The sequence below is a fragment of the Mixophyes fleayi genome, chromosome 7 (assembly GCF_038048845.1).
Source record: "Mixophyes fleayi isolate aMixFle1 chromosome 7, aMixFle1.hap1, whole genome shotgun sequence".
Lineage (NCBI taxonomy): Eukaryota > Metazoa > Chordata > Amphibia > Anura > Limnodynastidae > Mixophyes > Mixophyes fleayi.
In genome coordinates, this window is record NC_134408.1 from 94,956,573 (window position 1) to 94,979,364 (window position 22,792).

General features: G+C 39.0%; 1 protein-coding gene across 1 annotated transcript in view; it reads left to right on the plus strand.

The window, feature by feature from the left end:
- Nucleotides 1–1,299: 1,299 nt before the first annotated feature.
- ALS2 (alsin Rho guanine nucleotide exchange factor ALS2) overlaps nt 1,300–22,792 on the plus strand; it is a 101,342-nt gene continuing 79,849 nt past the window's right edge. Inside the window, exons 1-5 of the mRNA XM_075180143.1 lie at nt 1,300–1,430; nt 4,479–4,555; nt 9,053–9,207; nt 9,738–10,639; nt 16,419–16,779. Of these exons, the coding sequence (XP_075036244.1) occupies nt 4,536–4,555; nt 9,053–9,207; nt 9,738–10,639; nt 16,419–16,779 (1,438 nt within the window). The 5' untranslated portion in view covers nt 1,300–1,430; nt 4,479–4,535. The remainder of the gene's footprint in view (nt 1,431–4,478; nt 4,556–9,052; nt 9,208–9,737; nt 10,640–16,418; nt 16,780–22,792) is intronic.

The window sequence follows — 22,792 nt, forward strand, 5'->3', positions numbered from 1 at the left end:
GTGTGACGTAAGTAGACATAGCTGAGAGTACAAAGAGAGAAGAATTAATGACATTCATTACCACAATCTCCATGAGTAGACGGCTGTGTGCTATTTTTTCTGTCTGTCTGGCGGCTTTGTATAAGGTAACATCCATCTTTTTGAAAACTAAAGTTGTCACACTTGTTATGTATCGTTTGCACAATTTTAAAAAGGCACACTATGATTACATTCTCAAACGTTTGCCAACTGCCTGTAATTTTACCAGGAATATGTTACAGTTTTGTCCCTGGAAATGTCTCTATTTTTCATTAATTTAAATTTTCCTTTTTTCTGCATGCTGGATGCTAGAATCTCTCTAAGATTATAAGTAAATATTTGTTAAAGAGGAGTATTTCAAATTCACTAAAAGTATGTTATAATCAACATACAATGTGCCCGTTCCTGTCATCATATATATATATATATATATATATATATATATTAGACCAGATGCTCCCCTCCTATAAACACCCCAGGCCCACCAAAGCTCTACAAAATATGCTGCCACTATATGAATACATAAAGCAAAAAGACGGTTGTGTTGTCAGCACTTGTCTTTAACACTGCATATCTGTGCGTATCTAGCAAAATGAAAATTGGCAAATATGAACCATTGGTTCATATTTTGACCCAAACATTTAAGCCTCCATCCCAGTGTTGAGAGCACCTCATTGTAGGCTGGTCCTACACTGACCTATATACTTCAAACACCATTAAAATGCAGTTAAATCACATGCACTCACCTACTAGGTATAGGGGCTTAAATCTAGCAAAGAGTGGCTTATTAGCCACCCCCAAAACAGCCTAAAATAGGCCTGATGACAGCATAAGAACAATATTTTGAAACAAAACCAGAGAAGAAAAAAACGTGGGCCATTTATCTTATATTATACAAGGTGCCCGCTGCGCTGCATAGCAATATACACACAATGCATAGAACATTCTAACGACCACTATACAATATAGAGAGCATCTTAGCGAATGTACAATTGGGGGTTATATTATACGCCACTGTGTTTTCTTCCTAACTGCACAAAGTTAAGCAATATGTGGCTGTTTTGGAACGAATAGCGCCAGTGTGCATTAACAACGTCTGTGGGTTATCATCTTTCAGTGACTTCACACCAGCCTAAGACATTTTATGACCTTTATACTCAGAGCACAAGTTAGCAGCTCCTAGAACGACAGCCGTAAACGCCGCATTATAAGTTTGTCATTCTTTGCTTTCCGTTGCTCTTTTATTCCCAATATTTGTAATGTACATTTGGGAATGTGCAACCTCTGCCGGTCCCAGCGAGCTCTCCAGACCAACCCTTTACCGAAGCCCCTCCCTCCTCCTCTGTGATCAGCTGACCCTGAGCTGGCTGTCAGTGAGGCGGGTGACAGATAGCTGCCGGGATCCCTCTGAGGTAAGGTGGACGCTGGGAGACTGCGGGGGAGCCGCAGGCTGGCCGGCCTACGTACTGTGTTGTGTGTATATAGACATTTGAACTCCTTCTGGGAACCGGGGGAAATTATCCTGTCATCATCTGTGTTTCAGTGACTCATAACATGTGTGCTGTGTTGTGCAGCCATCTCTAGGTTGTATCACTTACCAGAACCTTAATATTATTGTAGCCAGCTAATCATACAGCAGACCAAATGGATGAGTAAACAACAAGCCATCGGGTAGCCATAGGGCACATCACATTAGCCTATCGGGGCAAGCGGAGTATATGTAAAGTGGGCCTTTCATAGCATGTTTATATTGTAGGTTTACACATGCCCTGCAAAATCTCTATAGAGTATCAAACGTCATAAATACATCCTGGAAAAGCTTCACAGTGTCCTGCTAAAAGGAGGCAGTATGAGTTCTTGTACAGTGCAACTAAAACCAATATTAACCATATTTTAATCACAATTCTTCTGATCTTCCGAGCAACCTCCCCATATAAATCAAGCTCATCATGCAGGAATGCACATTGCCTTCACTTACAGTGTCAGACTTGAGACTTTCTGTTTCTCGTATATAGATTATAAAGAGGGGAATTTCCTGCATGCTTTGAATCATTGCTGTTTTATTTGATCTATAGGTGTTGTCTGTAATGTATATTATAAACCAACATGACCTTTAATTGTGGGTTATATTTTGTGTATGATGAACTTGATCTTTGTGCTGGTTTAAAGATTTTTAAATGGAAATAATAAAAGCCTTCCCTTTATACCAGAATGGTTTGATTTGCTTACTTTGGTAATTCTGCTTACTCTGTAATAGCATGTGATAAGTAATAGTGTTGTTGTTCACCTTCTGTTGATATTTTCTTGTATCAGAAACGAGTGTTCCCTTGACCTTATAATCTATGGGTGACCTTTCTATACACTAAATACATAGATCTCACTCACTTGAATGACAAAATCTTAACTGTCTGTTAATATTCCTGAAATATATAATCACTTACAGCTAACTTCTAATATATAGAACAAAAATGACTTTTTACAAAAACTATTAAGAATAGTCAGACTACCTTTTTCCCCCATGGCATAGATACTTGCTCATTAATCTCCCCTCCTCCAAATGGGACAATGTTTCCATGTAATTCACTGGTGAAACAACATGAATGCACTAGAAGTTTTTGTACTGAGCTAGAACTAGAGGTTCTTATTGCAACATAATGAAACACGTGCTTGTGTACAAAACAGATTGCCATGTGTATCCCAGGATAGCTTTGCATTACACATTTGAGCTTGCAATTTGTTCTGATCTTGCCTGTTAAACACTAATGTGCTGACTAATCCAGTCTAGAATAAATTAATTCCTTTGTCTATACTGTATATGTTGTAGATTTTACATAATCTACTATTCCTGTATCTTAATGGCTACAAAGTTGCATCAAACATATTTTTGATTTAGATTGTTTTTAAGATAATGTTTTGGTATGTTAGCTCTTAAACATAAGTGGAGGATGTAAACATTAATGTGTCTAGTATAATTGTTTTTTTTTAATAAACAAAAGTCATAGGGAAACTTTCCTGTTTGTTCACCAGTTGTATCAATATGTTTATGCATTGGCATAATAGATGTCGTCGCCCCCCAACATAGCATAAACATGATGGTAATGTATTGTAAAATGTACTCTACTGGGAATAAGAATTTGCATGTAACGGGTCTCTTTAAACAAAAACAATATTTTATTTAGACTGTAATCTCCAATGTATATAAGTGATTCAGTATTACCTGGAAATTCCTGCGTAGTATGGTGGCACTATACAGGCAATAATAATAATGTTATAAAACTGTGGATACCGTGAAAGTAAAGAACAGTTGACAAATGTTAGTTAATGCTGCTGTGCCGAAATCTGGAGGGTAATACTTGTGTAATTTCAAAGCAAGTCTGAAGTCTGTGCATTCAACTTTTCAGACTGTAAGCTCTAGTGTACAAATCGCGATTTCCATTTACAAATGAATGTCGCTTTACCTCCTCTATATATTCTTTGATTTGTGTGAAGCATTAACACAGGCCTGTCCAACCTGCAGCCCTCCAGATGTTTGTGAAACTACAAGTCCCATCATGCCCTTTCAGCTATCAACTGGTTGTCTACCAGCAAAGCATGCTGGGGCTTGTAGTTTCACAACACCTGGAGGGCCGCAGGTTGGACAGGTCTGAATTAACATATTCTATGACACTATACAAAAACTATTAATAAAAAGGGCTGCTTCCAAAAGGCCTTCACATACTGCTCAGTAAGGCTTTGTAAACACTGACATTATTTTAGTGTATTCACACAGCCGATTAATCACACTTTGTACAAAAATGAATGTAAGCCGCTAGGAACCGAATCTGATAAGCATTCACGTTTCGCTAAGTTCGACACAGCCTGCTCCATTAAGGATCTTTATACACTTGTAAAAACTACATAGTTCTATGGAAATTATCATTTAGCGCTAGCTAAGTGCTTGTGAGAATAAATGTGACCAGACTTTGAGATGCTTCCATATACTAATGTATTTCAAATGTCATGTGAATGTGCTTGGAACGCAAGAGAAAAAAAAAATCAAATGTTTTGTCATTGTGTTTAATTAGCGTTCTTTTAAAATGCCTGTTTGTTTTAACCCTAAAATTGTCACTTGTTTGTGAAAAAAGAATGACTAACTTCATTTTAATTTGTCATTAGTGTTCAGTGCAACCAAATTTGTACAGCAAATGATATTTGTGAATGCCCAGTATTTTCTCCTCCCCAGGTATGCCGCCAGTAATGTTTTTCTCTCTGTTTTGGAGAGGGTGTTTTCAGCTGGCAGCTGTTTGTATTTGCTGCGTGAGAGGGTCATGGGATGCAGGCTGCCCAGTAATTGGTACTACAGTGCAGAATTCTTGGGATATTTGCCAATGTATTCACAACTGTTTCCTTTAATATCAATCAAATGTTTCATCATTCATGAATACCTGTCTGAGAATATTGTCATTCTCTTTTATTAACAGGTTAATTTAATTTTCCTCTGGAAAAGGCAGGCTGTGATGGGGTTAAGGTGCTGACCCATGGACACACAGAAAGGAAGGTATGTATTTTCAAATATTTGTTTGATGAGCAAAATGTTAGCTTTTTAGTTAACAGTACATTTTCACACACAAGTATTTCTCAAAGATCCAATCCTCTACCATCATCATCACCATTTATTTAAATAGCACCAATGATTCCGCAGCGTTGTACAGAGAACTCGCTCACATCAGTCCCTGCCCCATTGGGGCTTACCGTCTAAATTATCTAACATACACACACGCAGACAGACACACAGACTGGCTCCTAACAAATTGACCCTAATTAACCTACCAGTATGTTTTTGGAGTGTGGGAGGAAACCTGGAGCACCCGGAGGAAACCCACGGAAACACGGGGAGAACATACAAACTCCTCACAGATAAAGCCATGGTCGGGAATTGAACTCATGACCGCAGTGCTGTAAGCTTTAGTTATTTTGTACATAATTTGTCCTGTACATTTTAACTTTGTGTGCTAATTCCCTAAGATTCCTAACCACATCTTACTTCTCTCCCCTCCGGTCACTATCGCAAACGTGGTCACTTTGTGATAGTGACCATAGAAAAGATAGGAGAGGAGTCATTGCAGGAACAGCAGTTTTTCGTAACTGCTGTATCTGTTGAAGATGTTTAAAAAACATACATGAAATTTTAATCCTTATCTTTGCGATAAGGATTGAAGGGGATAGTGTTAAAAATGCTGTCTTTAATAAATATACCCCACTGTGTGTAGCTCACTTTGTAACTTCAGAGTACCATTTGACAGCAGTTTATCATTTATCTATTGCCATATTGAGTGGGGTCTGCTAGTCTGAACTGTTGGTCATGCATCCGACAGTTGTCAAAAACACAGCTACCCGTTGTTTTATAGCACAGTGAAAATTAACAACCCATTGAATAAACTGTAGTATTTAGGGACATATGTTCCATCAACCAAACAGTAAAGTTAGTATACTGGGAAAAAAGGAGAGCGGAATTAATGCTAGCTAGGGAAGGCACACCTCATATGTGTAGTCAGTAGTAATTGTAATGAGGATTAGTATATTTCAAAAATTCTTTATGGTTTAAAGAACAAAATGTGTTTTTCATTCCTCTCATGTCTATGAGCAAATCCATACTACAGGAAGCAGCAGCCTCATTAGTAGGTTTTTGTAAGAATATTATTCTACTGCAAGTTAGACACCACTATCTTATTTGAGCCAGTCTGTGTCAATTATACGTTATATAAAATGAATTAAAGGACATAATTCTCTTAGCATTAAAAACAGTAAAGTTGTAGACTTGTGGGCAAAATTATCTAAACAATAGCTTAACAATCACAAATGTAATTGATTAATGTAGTTAATGTTTAATGTGTCAAATATAATCTATATTTCCTGTAAGTCCTCCTTTCATTTTCACTTTCTTTTTTCATTCAAATGTATGTTATAACATAAAACCTGGGATTATGCATGGTGTGTAATACATATTTGTTAAGAATCTTTAACGTACATGTTTAATTACTCAAATTAAATAATTTAAAAAAAGCAGATGGTACTATACCATCGTATTGTCATGAAAAAAATTATAGGCGCATGTAGAAGTGGAAATAAAAGGTTTCTTTATGTGAACATTAAAATTTGTTATGTACTGGCTGTGTACATAATGAAGTGGTGGTACTTGCTCATCCCGCTGCACCAAGCAATCTGGTAAGAAGCTCATCCCGCTGTCCCCAGCATTCAGACAGTTATTTGACATTGCCAGTCAGGCTAATCAGGCTCTCTGCTCATTTTCAACACCGTTGATGTCCAACCACATCAGAACACAGCTTGGATAACACAGACAAACTTGCTTTAGAGGTGCAAGATATCATGTCCACTTCATATTGACAAGTGGTGGCAACTAACTCCAGCCCCTAACTGCACTGGAGGGTGGGACTGGGAACAGGCAATTAAACATCAAACCAAATTATTAAGATAGTCAAGTCTGTCATTTATTGTGAATGAATATTGAAAAGTGAAAACTAGCAAACACAGTATAAATGCGGGACGCTTCCCAAATGTATCATTATAAAATACAGTGTAGGCTTAGGGGATCACCACCCTTGTCAGAAATGCTGAAAAAACTGAGTCACATTCAAACCCCCATCCCCATAACCCTTTATTATGTGGCCATGGCGTAAGCTAATATACACAATAATATGTTGTGCAGTTAATGTCTATCTTGTGGCTATACAGTTAACACCATGTCTTTGTAATACTGGCATCTACAGTACAATTTTAGTGCATCACCATTTGTTTTTCAGCAATGTCTATTCAGTCTTTGGGTAGAAAATAATTGCATGATGCTTTTCTCAAAATTGCTGTAAAATTTATAGTTATGCTTAGCCTTTAATAGGGTATCATTAGTCGCTATATCTGTGCACTTAATACATATGTTGTTATTTGCACTATTTTCTTTTTTTATTGTACGTGCAGATATTCCTACATTGTGTAGATTAACGTGTTGTCTCTGTGGCTTTCCTCCCTCTGTTTTAGTGACTTGTCACTTTTCAGTGTACTGCAAATCAATAAGTAGTTGTGTTACAACTAATTATTTATTAGTGTTGTATATACCCTAGATAGCTTTACTAATTAAGTGACTGAAGCAAGACATCTTGCCAAGAGAGACACAGTCGCTTGTAGAAACAGTGAATTAAATCAATAACACTGAGAAAAAAAACATAAACTTAGCATTTTATTTATATGACCTTAAATAGAGAACACTATCCTTTAGTTTAGAAGGACCTGTCATATAAGGTTTTCACTTCATTAAACTAGAAAATGTTTCCCTATTCAGATTTCGTGTTTACCTGGTCCCTAAAGCATCCTTTGCGGAATGCTTCCATTTGTAATAGCTTATAGCTAGGGAAGGGCACTGATTATTCAGTAGTTCCTGCCACTTACACATAGTAGGAGGATGAAAGCTGTCACATACTGTCAGAAGCTCTGCTGCTTTCTCCAGAGACGTAGTACACGGACAGGATACAAAGGCGAATTTCGGGCCCGGGTCAACCGTAAAACTAATTGCAGTAGACTTACAAACTGATGCACTAAAAGTGCAGTAAAGTTACTTGAAATACCAGGGATGAGGAAAGAAATGTACTAAACTTTTAAGCGTTAAAGGATAATTCCACACAAAAGTAGAAACTTGGGTGTAAATTTATAAAGCTGTAAGTTTTCCGGCGGGTTTAAAAAGTGGAGATGTCGCCTATAGCAACCAGTCAGTTTCTAGTTATTTAATACATTCTACAAAATGACAGCTAGAATCTGGTTGGTTGCTATAGGCAACATCTCCACTTTTTCTAACCCGCAGCTTGATAAATTTACCACTTAGTTTTGATATAGAATTAGGTTAGGAATATAAAATATCAAATTGTAACTTACATGGAGTTCTCTGATTCTGTGGGTCACACGAAGCCTTGAACGTTTTCACTCATGTGAAAAGACAGTACACCCACTTTTAAATCTGTTTGTTTACATATCGGGCTATATTTATTAATATCACACACAGCAGATTTTACTTTGTCATAATTTATTCAACCAAAAGAAGTCCTGTATGAAAAGTATACCACATGATTTAGTATCTTGTAGAACAACCTTTAGCGGCAATAAGTTGAATGAATCACTTTCTGTATGAGTTCATTAGTCTTTTACAACGGGTTTGAGGGATTTTGGCCACTCCCCCTTACAACTTTGCTTCAGCTCATTGATGGTTTAGTACACTTGCTTCTGCATACCTTTCTTAAGGTCCTGCCAAAGCATCTCAATAGGCTTGAGGTCTGCACCATGACTTGGCCATTCCAAAACATTGATTCTTTGGGGGGGGGGGGGGGGGGAAGAGTTCTAGGTTTGCTGGTGTGCTTATGACCATAATGTTGCATGAGCCAATTTCGGGGAAACATCAGTTGTTGGACATATGGCCTCATGTTTTACTCTAGAATACTCTGATATAATGAGGAGAACATGGTGGACTCGATGAATGAGAAGCCTCCAAGTTGTGTTGGCTGTAAAACAACCCCTGTATCCTCACCCACCTACACTTGCTATGATATTCTTATGATTGCTTCAAACTTTGCATTGTGTATTAACGCTCGACTTTGATCTCGTCAGTCCAGAGAACAATTTTTCAGAAGTCTTGTTTCGTTCAGGTGCAACTTGGCAAATCAAAGCCATACTGCAGTGTTTTTGTTTGTTTTTTGAAAGAAGTAGGTTAGAATCAGGAACATTTATAGTGTTGACAAAGACCTGTAGATCCCTGTATGTAACTTTTGAGTTCTTTGCAACTTCTTGTAACATGATCTGTAGTATGGTGTAGTATGATCTTTGGGTGAAATTCCTTGGATACCCACTCTTGGGAAGATTAGCAGCTGTCGTCACTTTTCTACATTTTAGAAATAATAATTCTCACTGTGGAATGATATACTTAAAAAATAAGCTATTTAATTTGGACTATACAATTGACAGCATGTTCATTAAATGTTATAAATCTTCTTTTCAGTTTGGAAGAATCGGAAGGAGCCCAAGAGAGAGGTGCTGTTTATTATTGGCAGGTAGGGACTGCCAATGTCGCACCAGTGAGACTTTATGGTTTGGGAGCGAAAATCGTGCTACAAGCCAGCCTTGGAATAAATCATGGACTGCTGCTCACTAGGGGTATGTTGGCTGTGTTTCATTTAACATGCAGTGTCTCATATTCTGACCGTGTGGGGACTATTGTCTAATATAAGTCTATATTACAGCTTACGAAAACATTATATCCATGGTCTATGATCGTTTTCATTCTTGTTTTTTTTTTTTTCTATACTTAAAATATAATATGCTTATGGTTTTTGACAAGTTTATTAGCACTTATTAGCTGTATTTTCTTTCTGTTTTAGGGTCTCTAGCATTCCCTTTTTTGTCCTAGGGAGCTGTTTTGGTTTATGGTGTCATTATAGGTGTGTCTTGTGTTATTTTTTTTTTAGTATAAACTCTCATTATTCTGCTATATCTGATGACCACTATATTTGCTTGCCATTTCTAGTCCTGATTACATCCTCACATTATTACATTATTGGTTTTGCAGTTACATAGTAATATCTGCAAAATTAAACTGTAATGTTGGCCTCCACCTGAATTGGTACCAAATCTGAAACTTACTAATGAAATAATGCAATTATTTGCCTCAATTTTATTTCTTATAGATGGTGAAGTCTTTAGCTATGGAAAGCAGCCATGGAGGGAGAATTCACAGGAAGTCCCCTGTGACACGCCTTTGTTAGAGAAAGCGTTAAGTGGTCAGCGTGTAATATGTGTCGCTGCAGGAAGTTATCACAGTGGAGCGGTAACGGACAGTGGAATGGTGTACATGTGGGGGGAAAATACGGCTGGACAATGTGCAATTGCCAATCACCCATCCATCCCAGAACCTACACCTATCACTATAACTGATCAGGAAAACACTCCTCCTCTCTGGGTACGGGTTATACAGCTGTCATGTGGAGAAGAACACACTCTTGCACTATCTGGCAACAGGGAAATTTGGGCATGGGGCAGTGGCTGTCAGCTTGGTTTGATAACTTCAACCTTTCCCATGACTAAGCCTCAAAAAGTAGAACATCTTGCAGGACGGGTTGTTCTTCAGGTAGTCTGTGGGGCATTTCACAGCTTGGCACTAGTGCAATGCCCTCTTGCTCAAGAGCTGAAGCCTGTGCCAGAGAGGTGCAATCATTGCAGAGGTCTGCTAATTACTATGACAGAGAAAGAAGACCATGTTATCATTTCTGATGCTCACTGCTGCCCGCTTGGGGTAATGTTAGCAGAATCCCAACCTGACAACTGGACTAGTCCACCTGTAAGCTCTAGGAATACGTATTCAAGAATGGGGCAGAATACAGGTTCTGCTGAGGCCCAGGAGGACAAGAAAAATTGCAGTCCAAAGCTGTCGGAGTCCGACACAGAGGTTGGTACTGATGTGGTCAGTATGTGTGAAAGTGAGGCTGATGTCACTACCAACAAGCCTGTCTGTGAAAGCACTGTACAGTCAGACACTGATCAGGCAACAGTAGACGCTACCACAGAGGATGCTCTTTCAGAGAATGCAGAGGTAAGATTGTGTACAGCATCAACATGACTGTTTTGTATTTGGCCATAAATTACTTTAATTATTTATCTTTAAAGATTGGACTGACAGTTATGAAGAATATTAGTATGATCATTGCCATCCCTGCCCAACATGCATTTCTCATCTGCTAGATATTGTGAGACTACCCACAGCCAAACATTGCATGCTTTATTAAGTGCAGTATTGACTGAGCTGAATCCACTCTATTACATGGGAAAAGGCTTACAGGTATTTAATAACATGGCACAAATACAAGAGCATAACCATAGTTGCAATACAGCAATTACAGGGAGAAAGACACGTGCCTCTAAGAAGTTCCTCATATTTATTGCGCTAGAAATCAGATCTGTAAACAACTGATAATAAAAGCTGTGCGTAGACTTCCCTTCTGTAATATGGAATTGGCATGAGGCAGTGTTGCATATTCGGAGAGATTTTGGTAGGAGAGAGCTTGACACTAATAATGGAGATCGCGTCAAATGTTTCTATTTGCTCCAGCAAGTTCTAATTATGCCCCTGCACGATTGTTCTGCTACTCTTAGACTAGGTACACACTGGAGCTTTTTTCGTCCAATCATCGTGCAAAACAGCTGACATATGACCGTTCTTTCAGATGTCTGCTTAGTGTGTATAATTACACAATGGTCGAAAAGTTGCTCAAAATTGCTGATTGTTGGTTCATTTGGTTGGTCGTGCTGTTTAATAATCTCGTTCCAATCACCTTGCGATCATGTAATGTGTATAAATTTCCGATCCAGCCACGACCAACTGCCGATAGTTACTCGAGCTGCGACTGCTTTGGGGGCGTGTATATTTAAATTTCTGATTCCTGTACATCTCCTACGTGGTGCGGTTATCCGCATGCAGTCAATTGGTAATTAGGTGCTTCTAATGTTAAAGCAATAGTAGCTGTCTACTGCAGACCAATCTTTCCTCCTTCTTTCCCTTTGGGTCTGTACTTGCAGTCTTCTTGCCATAGCGAGTAGCAAAAGTGACTTGCTGTTCATTAACAGTATCCATAATAGTAAAAGAATTTTTTGCTGTGTGGTTGCGACCGAACGTACACTTGTATACAAGTATGGGTTACAGAATGAATGAAGACATGTTTCCTTCTTTTTTTAAGAGCTTTTGGGTGGTTCTTAATGAGCATACTCTGCCCATTATTTCAATTTCTTGGGGATATCGCTACAGGGACCACATATGTCGTTTCAATGTGTACAAATTCCAAATCTTTAACACGACAATATGGCTGTAAAAAGTTGGATGGTCGGTTTTTCGTTAATCGTTTAAAACATGTCTAGTGTGTGTGCCTCGATCGCCAGAGTGATTGGACCTTCAGTCGTTGGTAAATTCTTTGTAAATAACACGACGATCAGAAAATTCTTCAGTGTGTACCCAGCCTTACCAATCAGACGCTTGTTTTTATTTATTTAACTGGCACTAGACTGAATTAATAAGAATGGAAGTGCTGATTTTTATATATAAAGCTCAAAAGAAAACTTATATTATTCAAACAACAATCCCATGTTGGTAACTACAAGGATGGTATTAAGATTAATTATTAAACATTACTTTTGTGTGTTAAAAGGAAGGTTTAATATTTCCTGCTTTCAACAGCTTTGCTCTGGTAACAATCTCTTTTATTTTTGACCAGAAAACGTTACCATGCAACTCTTGTTATCACTAATAGAGGAACTATTCTGTTCATGTTACATTATGTTTTATGAAGGAAATTGTTGAAAACTCATCAATTATTTTTCTTTCAGTTAAAAGTGAGCAAATACAGGAGATGATCAATAATTATATAAAAACCTGCCCTTGTTATTCATATGTAGATTTCACTGATGTATAGAAGACTTGCTCAAAAAAACTGATCATGTTTACAGAAGAAACAATACATCACAAACACTTAACCACTTCATACGTGGGGTATTTTCTAGCTCAATAACGTTCACGTTTTATGATAAATAATTTATGCTAGGGATATTTTTTTTCTTTTTTTTTAATCTCCATTTTAATAACTCTTCTTGTTTCTTACAGTAGCATATTTTTGAGTAAATTTGTTTCGTTAAAGTAGGGAAGATGAACTTTTCCATTCTTTTAGTCATGGGTTCTTCAATACAACCAGTGTACACCAAGGATGCACCCCCAAAATATACTTGGCTGGTACTTCTGAATATAGTGTCACCTAATATGTGATGGGATTATATACTTTTAGAATCCTGCTTTGTTGTTTGTCTGTGTTTTCGCTGTATACCTTATTTGTGAAGTAGCAAGTGGAAATAGGGCGTGGGTTTTGTGGTTTTTGCAGTTTTTGTGCATTTGATCTCCTCAGTCTGAATGATGTTTGAATAGGTATGTAGAAAATTGTGGACATGGTTTTATGCTGGGAATTGATTGATAAAAGACTGGAGTTATTAATTGTACTTATTGTAATTATATATATATTGGATACATTTCTTAGAGACTCTGACACATGTCCACTATTGCCAACACTTTTAATGCAGGATATTTGTGGTAGGAACACTTGGTCTCCCACCTAGATACCACTGTTGTGAAGGCTAGAAATCAAATCTACTAATTCAGATTCCCGTTACTGGATTCCTAGCCCAGTAACATGTTTTTATAGATGTCTACTTGTAGAATAACAACTGCTAATTAAACATATATTAAGAGCCAACTGAAGAAAATGTTTAAGAATATCATTTTAATGAAAAACACAGAACTAGGTGGAGGCGATGCAGAAACTGCACTATAAAGGGAGCACCCTCCTTCCTCATGGAGCAGTATAAAATACCAGTAAGATCAATCAGAATTATGACAAATATGCCACATTACTTGTACCCCTATTTAGTAGAGAGTTAAATGTATTTGAAACTGCAAGAATACTAAAATTATAGATATGCCCTAGATAAAATTACTTTTATTTTGAAGTAATGAAAGCACAAATAATCAGGATTTTTGTGCATTATGTGTATGCTACTGTAGCTACCAGTAGGACCTTATCTACCATGAGGTTAGGTAACAAACTGATTTCAATAACCGAGATAAGGTTATCTCCTACCAGCTCCCAGCATACATATTTATCAGTGCCGTAACTAGACATTTTAGTGCCCTGGGCGAGACAGGGCACCGGCGCCCCCCATCTAAGTGGGAGTGGCATTTGACACGTGGGTGTGGCCAACCTAATGTGTGGGTGTGGCTAGCACTTTACTGAAAGAATAATATATATATATATATATATATATATATATATATATATATATATATATATATACACATACACATATACATATACACACACACACACAGTGGTGGGATTCCATTAACCTAGCTTTTTTTTATATAGAAAGGAGAAGCCCTATGACATCCATTGTTATTTTAATATAGTACACTAAAAAGAGGCAAGATGGGAATATTAGGTCAAGTAACAGAACAGATCTTATAGGTCAGGGGGTAGTAAAGAAAATAAATGTGTGCCTCCTTTAGCACTCACAAGTGCCCACAAGCAAAAAGGATATTTATTTTTGCAGAACACAAATTTTTTTTTTAATTTAGTTTTTTTTCTAAAATACATTTGACCTACTAACTTGCTGGATAAGTTAATAAATAAGCACTTTGGGTACATTCCAGATCGCTTACAGATCAATTGTTTAGTAAAACAATTACTGGATTGTTGTAAAAGGCATTTTGCAAAAAAATACTGGGTTTTGAATATTGAGTGACCTCCTAAGCTGAGTAAAAATACATAGCCTGCCCACACACACATAATATAAATACAATTTTACTTACCTTTCCTGTGTCCTCTGTCCTCTGTCCTGTGTCCTGTGTTCTGTGTCCTGTGTCCTGTGTCCTGTTGCCTCTGCCCCAGCAGTGCTCCTCGCTGAATGTGACGTCGGGCGTGATGACGTCACATTCAGTGGAAGCGAGGAGACTGCTGGGAACCGCCGGGAGATCAGGTGACTTTTTTTTTTTTTTTTTTTTTTTCCCCTTCCCCTTTTGTATTAACTTTATTGACTTTTTTTTTTTTTTTTTACTATGCCGGCGGGTAGGGGAAGGTAGCGGGCGGCTGCTGCGCCCTCTTGGGCTTGCGCTCGGGGCGACGGCACAGCCCGCACCACCCTAGTTACGGCTCTGATATTTATATCCCCCTTACCTCTATCAGAACAGTGTGACCGCTTTAGTGAATACACAAGGAGGTAATCAGTGGCATCACATTCTGCTTCCTTCCGTGGTCACGAGGAGCATAGTGATAGTGGGAGAGGAAGTAACCTCTCTCTATTGTACCTGTTTTATTCATGCTGTATTTTGGCTCAACATGGTTTTTCTAAATGCATGTTTTTCGTCAAGATGTTTCCATGTTCCAAGTTTATAACACCCCATTTACATGAATAAATCCGTTCAGGAATGGATCCATGAACATCGGAATAAATTTCAACTTATTACATGGTTTCTCCAATTGCCAAATGCAAATATTACTGAATTTTTATGCTAAAATCTGTAACACAGTGCAGAATAGAGATTAGTCTCCTAAAAGAATTGGTCAGTTAAAAATAGACTATTTTTTAATTGTTTTTCTGTGTTATTTTACTCTATGGTCTTTAGTTAAAGGTTAGGTTTGTTTTGGATGTAAGCTAATGCAGTGGTCAAAGTGGCAGTTTGGAAAATGAAAGGGGAATGTAAGTGAATAGAATTTGTTAGTTTTACAACTGTATACACCATCACTGACCTAATGTTTAACAAAGTAAGCAATGTGGAAGCCCTTGTTCAGTTCTAAATACAAATATGAAGAGGGAGAGACTATTCTGCTCTATAATTTATGGTGCTCAAATACTACTCCTGCTTCTCAGGTTTTGTCAAATATTTTCATCCACTGAAGAAGAATGCCCTGTTGACACTCTGATTCTGCAATATTTGTCAGCGTACAAACGATATACAATTATATATGTGACTTGTTCATTTTGAAGGATCACTAAGCCTCAGCATTCTTCAGATATGAACCATAAAGTAAAATGTATTGTTTAACCTTAATCTGGTATTCTACTGCAGCTCTGTTTAAAACATAGATTACCTCTGCACTCCCATTACAGACTTCTCAGGCTCTAGTCTAAATTTCTAGGACAGTGTGCAATTGGCATTTGATACAGGCCAAAAAATCTTTTTGGATCCACCAATCCACACAGTTCATTTCTGCAAAGCAGGTCTGCCGAATTGACAGCCACGGTCTGCTTGTTTAATTACAGAAGCGGCTCCATCCTAATGTGGAGTAAAATAGAGCAAGAGGTGACACATTTAAGTATAAACAATATAGCTATCTCATGTATATCATTCAGCTACATAATATACTGTCTTTGATATATATTAATGATGAATGCTGTATTTATTTGCTCTTTAGAATTTGATCTGCACTAGGACATTGAAAATTAAAGAGCACATCAATGGTGTAACTACCCTAAACACAAAGATGTTTTCTATGTGCAATGGACATGGGTACAGGTTTCGGAATGTGCACATGGGGTAGGCAGTGTGGGTGTAGACATATCCAAGACCAAAATATGCGCCATGGCAACCGACTCCACTGTTTGGCTCATAGCTCGCTGCCCCATATTTTAGGTGGTGAAACTGTTTGTTTTTTTTGTTTTTTTTATTATTCTTCTGCTGCTTTCTGAGGCAGCCTAGACCTGATTTTCCATCCATTCTGCTTTTTTGTATAGCTTATAATTTGGATATATAACATTACATTATGTTTCTTTTGATCTAGACTCAACAGCACAAGCTACAAGAATTAAGTGACTGTTTTCCAACAGCTACTTCAACATCTGCTCTAAACAGCCTTGTAGTGTCCTGTGCATCAGCAGTGAGCTTCAGGGTAGCCGCTACATGTGAAGCAGGAGCTTTGTCACTCAAGAAAGTAATGAACTTTTATTCTGGATCTCTGAATGATTCAGGAGCTCAGGCTGCTATGGGATGTGCTGCACAGGAGGGACTGAAGGACATCCGGGAAGAACAAGTAAAACTAGAGTCTATGCAGGGCAAGAAAAGCTCCAGTCTGGTGGATATACGCGAGGAAGAAGCTGAAGCAGGGAGTAGAAGACTTTCACTGCCAGGGCTTCTTTCCCAAGGTAAGGTGACATGTTAAAGGAGATAACCATCAAAAACAAGCAAACCTCTTGCAGAGTTCAGTTGTTCAGTTTAGCAATGATTAAGCCCAATCTGTTTTCCAAAAATAAGGAGGAAACTTGTCTTTTCCCATATTTAATAAAAATGTAGGCCACCCACATACATGGCATGACCCAAGTGCAATGGGTAGGTAGCAGGGGCATTAACCGTATCTTCATGCATTCTAGTCACTAGGCCAGTGGTTCCCAAACTTTTGCAGTTCGCGGCACCCTTAGAGTCTCCAAATTTTTTCAAGGCACTCCTCCAAAATAATTATTGAGCAGTCCTGTTTTAGAAGTAGTTGGGTCAAAAAATTGTAATAAGTATTTAGGTCAGGATAGAAATACTTTTTTGGTTGTATGCAAAAATGCCCCTTCTGCATCCAGACACTCTGCCCCCTCTGCATCCAGACACACTGCCCTCTCACACGCTGTCCCCTCCTCTGCCCTCTCACACGCTGTCCCCTCCTCTGCCCTCTCACACGCTGTCCCCTCCACTGCCCTCTCACACGCTGTCCCCTCCACTGCCCTCTCACACGCTGTCCCCTCCACTGCCCTCTCACACGCTGTCCCCTCCACTGCCCTCTCACACGCTGTCCCCTCCTCTGCCCTCTCACACGCTGTGTCCCCCTCCACTGCCCCTCTCACACGCTGTGTCCCCCTCCACTGCCCCTCTCACACGCTGTGTCCCCCTCCACTGCCCCTCTCACACGCTGTGTCCCCCTCCACTGCCCCTCTCACACGCTGTGTCCCCCTCCACTGCCCCTCTCACACGCTGTGTCCCCCTCCACTGCCCCTCTCACACGCTGTGTCCCCCTCCACTGCCCCTCTCACACGCTGTGTCCCCCTCCACTGCCCCTCTCACACGCTGTGTCCCCCTCCACTGCCCCTCTCACACGCTGTGTCCCCCTCCACTGCCCCTCTCACACGCTGTGTCCCCCTCCACTGCCCCTCTCACACGCTGTGTCCCCCTCCACTGCCCCTCCTCTGCCCCGCTGTCGCGATCCCTCTCACTCTGCCCTGCGCCAGGAGCCAGCCATAAAAAAAAAAAGAACACAGCAACTTACCAATCCGTCAGGCACCGGGTCCCAGCAGCCTCCTCTCTCCCGCAGCTTGTTACTGACGTCGAAGTTTCTGTGTTCTTCTTTTTTTTTTTTTTTTTTTTTATGGCTGGCCCACGGCACCCCAGTGACCACGCGGGAGCCGCGGCGCACAGTTTGGGAACCTCCGCAGTAGGCGATTGAGTTATGGGTGGAGGAAAGAGAGAGAGGCTTTATTGTGGTCAATCTGCCCCCATACCACTATAATGAATACATGTTTACACAAATCTTCTAAATAGTACTTCTTTGTGTTCTGTTCGTAATAGCTAGTCATGTTGTTGCATTGTTATCTTAAAATAAGGAAATATTGTGTGGAAAAAGGCAAGTTTCTTATATTTATGTAAATATAATAATCTCTAGTTATTGTTTAATATTTCACAATTAGTATGTCAACATAGATGTGATAAGTTACAATATCATCATCATCATTTATTTATATAGCGCCGGAAAATTCCGTAGCGCTTTACAATTGGGAACAAACGTTAATAAAACAATACTGTGTAATACATACAGACAGGGAAGTAAGGGAACCCTGCTCGCAAGCTTTCAATCTATGAGAGAATGGGAGTTTGAAGGACAAGGGCATGTGCTACGTCATATTGTACATTGGACCAGCTAGAATGTAAAAAGTATTGAGTGGGCTGTGTGTTCAGTCACACAGCAATGTTGGTCAGAGGGTTATAGTCTTGGGTTAGCTGTGTAGAGGGTGATAATAGGGTAATCAAGGGAGATTAAGATGCTGGTTGAGCAATATCCTAATTTTGTCTGAAGAGGTGGGAGAATATTATATTGCAGAGGACGCTTGAAGGTTTGAAGACTAGAGAAAAGTTTTACTGTCCGAGGGAGAGAATTCCACAAAGTGGGTGCAGTCCGAAAAAAGTCCTGTAACCGGGAATGGGAGGAAGTGATGACAGTGGAAGAGAGACGAAGGTCTTGGGCAGAGCGGAGGTGTCGACTTAGGAGATATTTTGAGACCAGTGAGGAGATGTATGTCGGTGCTATTTTGTTGATGGCTTTGTATGTTAGTAGAAGAATTTTTTAGATTGGATTTGTTGAGAAACAGGCAACCAATGTAGAGACTGACATAGCGGCTCAGCAGAGGAAGAACGGTTTGCAAGGAAAATCAATCTAGCTGCCACATGCAAAATAGATTGTAGGGCTTAAAGTCTGATTTTGGGAAGACCAGTAAGGAGAGAATTGCAATAGTTGATGCGGGAGATGATGAGTGCATGAATTAAGGTTTTTGCAGTGTCCTGTGTGAAATGTGCATTATCTGGAAATGTTCTTTATATGTATGTAACATGATTTAGATAGAGTCGATGTGGGAAATAAACGATGGTTGTGAGTCAAGGATTACATCTAGGCAGCGAGCTTGCAGGATTGGATTTATGGTCATGTTATGAGCAGAACTAGAAATGTCAGGCAGGAAGCTACTGTGTTTGGGTGGGATATTATTCAGTTTTTAAAATATTGCATTTGAGTTGGGGAGAAGACATCCCAGATGAAATGGCAGAAAGACAGACAGTAACATGAGACAACACAGATGGTGAGAGATAAGGAGAGGATAGATAAATTTGTGTATCATCCGCATAGTGATGATACTGAAATCCAAATGAGCTTATTAGTTTTCCAAGAGAAGTGGTGTAGATAGAGAATAGCAGAGGACCTAGGACTGAGCCTTGTGGTACTCCAACTGATGAAGGAAGTAGAGCAGAGGTGGATCCAGAGAAATTAACACTGAAAGAGCGATTAGATAGGTAGGATGAGAACCTGGATAGGACAGTGTCTTGAAGACCTAGGGATTGTAGCGTCTGTATGTGGAGAGAGTGGTCAACACTGTCAAATGCAGCAGAGAGATCCAGGAGAACTAGAAGAGAATAATGGCCTTCAGTTTTTGCTGTAATCAAATCATTGACAACTTTGGTCAGCGCAGTCTCTGTGGAGTGTTGAGAACGAAAGCCTGATTGAAGAGAATCCATTAGGTTGTTTGCTGTAAGAAAGTGTGTGAGGCGAGTGTAGACAATTCTCTCGAGAAGCTTGGAGGGACATGGGAGCTGAGAGATGTAGCGGTAATTTGAGAGAGAGTTTGGGTCACCATTTTGTATTTTCAAAGTAGGAGTAATCACTGCATGCTTAAATAGTAATGCAAAAATACCACTAGAGAGAGAAAGATTACAGATTTTAATTAGAGGTGGAATGAGCACAGGAGACAGGGATTTACCAAATAGTGAGGGAATGGGATCAAGAGGATAGGAGGTAAAGTAGGAAGATAAAAAGAGAGTAGAAACTCCCTCTTCATTTGTGGGATCAAATGAAGTGAGAGTGTCAGAGGGTGCTACAGAGGATTTGAGCTGATTGCTTGTCGAGGAAGATGATACCATTTCAAGTTTGATCTTATCTATTTTGTCCTTGAAATAGGAAGCAAGATCCTGGGCACTGATGGTAGTCGGAGGGTTTGGGGTGGGAGGCGATTTAAATATGTTAAATAGGCGTTTGGGGATAGAAGCCTGAGAATAGATGAGAGATTGGAAGTATGTTTGTTTTGCAGTGTCCAGAGCATTTCTATAGGAGTGGTAGATATCGGTATATGTGATGAAATCATTAGAGGTACAAGATTTACGCCAGTGACGTTCTGCTTTACGAGAGCGTTTTTGTAGAGTTCGTGTTACTTTAGTGTGCCACGGTTGGCAATGAAGTCGACGTGGAGTATGTAGTGTCGTTGGAGTCACTTGATCAAGTGCAGTTGCTTGGGATTGGTGAAAAAGTGGTACTGCCCAATCAGGGGTTAGAATGTAGAAATTGTGGAGAGAAGGTGTTGAAGAGAGGTGGAAAACTGTTAAAGATCAATAGAGTTGTGAGCAGACTGGGGAGGGTAAAGAACTGGGGGTGAGCGAGTGGCTAATAATATGATGATCCGAGAGGGGGAAAGAGTGTTAAAAAATCAGAAACTGAGCATAGTCTAGAGAAAACAAGATCAAGACAGTGGCCATCCTGATGAGTAGCGGATTCAATCCACTGGGAGAGGTCAAGTGAGGATGTTAGAGAGAGTAGTTTGGAAGCAGCATTGGAATGTGGATTAGCAATAGGGATGTTGAAATCACCCATGATGATGGTGGGGTTGTCAGAGGATTAGAAGTAAAATTGGCAATATTTCATATTTAATCATTTATGCTAAAACCATATTACTTTCACAGGAAAAATAATATATAGGTATAATATGTACCTTATACAGCGTTCATACCTTTAATGAAATTAATTTGAATTGTAGGAGCCACCTCTTGATTGATAAGATACAAAGATAGATGGATACAGGAATGACCTAAAGTCAAGAATATAAGTTCTATTCCATAGCTTAATTTCTTCTATGTAATAAAGTAAAAGGGATGGATAATTAGCATGGTTGTACATATTGTTGCTCAAATAAACACTGAGAAGTTATTATTTTCATTGAAGCCCCTTGGTGACATACAACCCATTAGGAGAATGCATTATGCTTCTTTCATAGGTAGTCCATTCTCTAAATTGCTGCTTTTGATACTTGGGTGCATTCTTTCCATTCTGGAAACTAAGGCCCTTTGAGATTAGCTTGATGTGATCTGAAAAAATATCTTGCCACTGGTGTAAGGGTTTTAAATGGTTCAATGTGATCAAGTAATCTCTGAATATCAATCGGTTTACTCACATATTTCTTTTCACACATGCAGATCAAACAATACACCACTCCTTGTGTTTCACACATAGTAAAATCTATTATTTTCTATGTGTGATTTAAAATTGTCTACAAATTGTTCAGTTCGTAGGGTGCATTGACAAGCTCTTCATCTACAGCATTTGTAAAATCCCTTGACTTTTTGGAAAGGTTTATTATCTGGAACTAGAAGGGCTATGCACCATAATGTATAATTTGGACCTTATTATCTACAGCATTGAACAAATCCTCATCAGTCAGAAGTAAATGCCAGTATGTAACAGTCTTCTGATATCCTTGCCCTCCTGGTAATGTCCCAACAATTTCTAATTGGGTTATTTTCCCCTTTTTAATGTTTTATTTTAGGTGAAAATCAGCGTTTGACAATCCTGTGTTTCAGTAGGCTGTGTAATTTGTAGGCTGCGTTTATACTGCTTTTGCTCTACCATCTGGTTTACAAACATGATTTTAATTTAGAAGCTCTTATGTCAAACATCTGTGTCAGAGCAGTTTATTTTTTCTTTATGTATTCTCCTTTTGGGGACACTCCTTCAGGGTCAAATTGGGATGAGTGCTGGTGTAGTGTAGGATATTATTTGTTGCTGCCTCCTTCTATATCTGTTTATAGGTTCCCCTCCTCATCAACCATGATAGTTAGTGGACTCATTTCTGTTGCGAGTTTCAAATGAAGGTTATTGTTAAGTATAGGCAGGAAGTGTTCAAAACTCTTTCCTCTCCCTCCCACATCACAAGGATATCATCTATATACACCAAAGTCACATAAATATGTGGTCGGAATATATCTTGTTTCAGTAAAGAAACATTTGTGCTCCAGCCATGCCAAGTAAATGTTGACGTATGTTGGTACAAATGTCATTCCCATTGTCGTTACATGCAGTTGGAGAAAAAGTAAAATAGTTCTTGGAACACATTATAACAGTTGTAATTGCAAATTATGCCTATTGAATTAATGGTTGGTATCTGAAAAATATTTGACCACCTGAAGTCCTTTGCTTAATTCAGCATAGTATCGTGTTGAGGTAATTTCCTGTACGATTAAATAACAATCTTATAACAAGTAGGTTTTTCAAGTTACTCTATGGGCAGAATAACCCCGCAATAAATGTACTACCGTTATTACGGTAAATTGAACCCGGACTTCTGCTCGATGCTCAGGGAGCCACGAGCA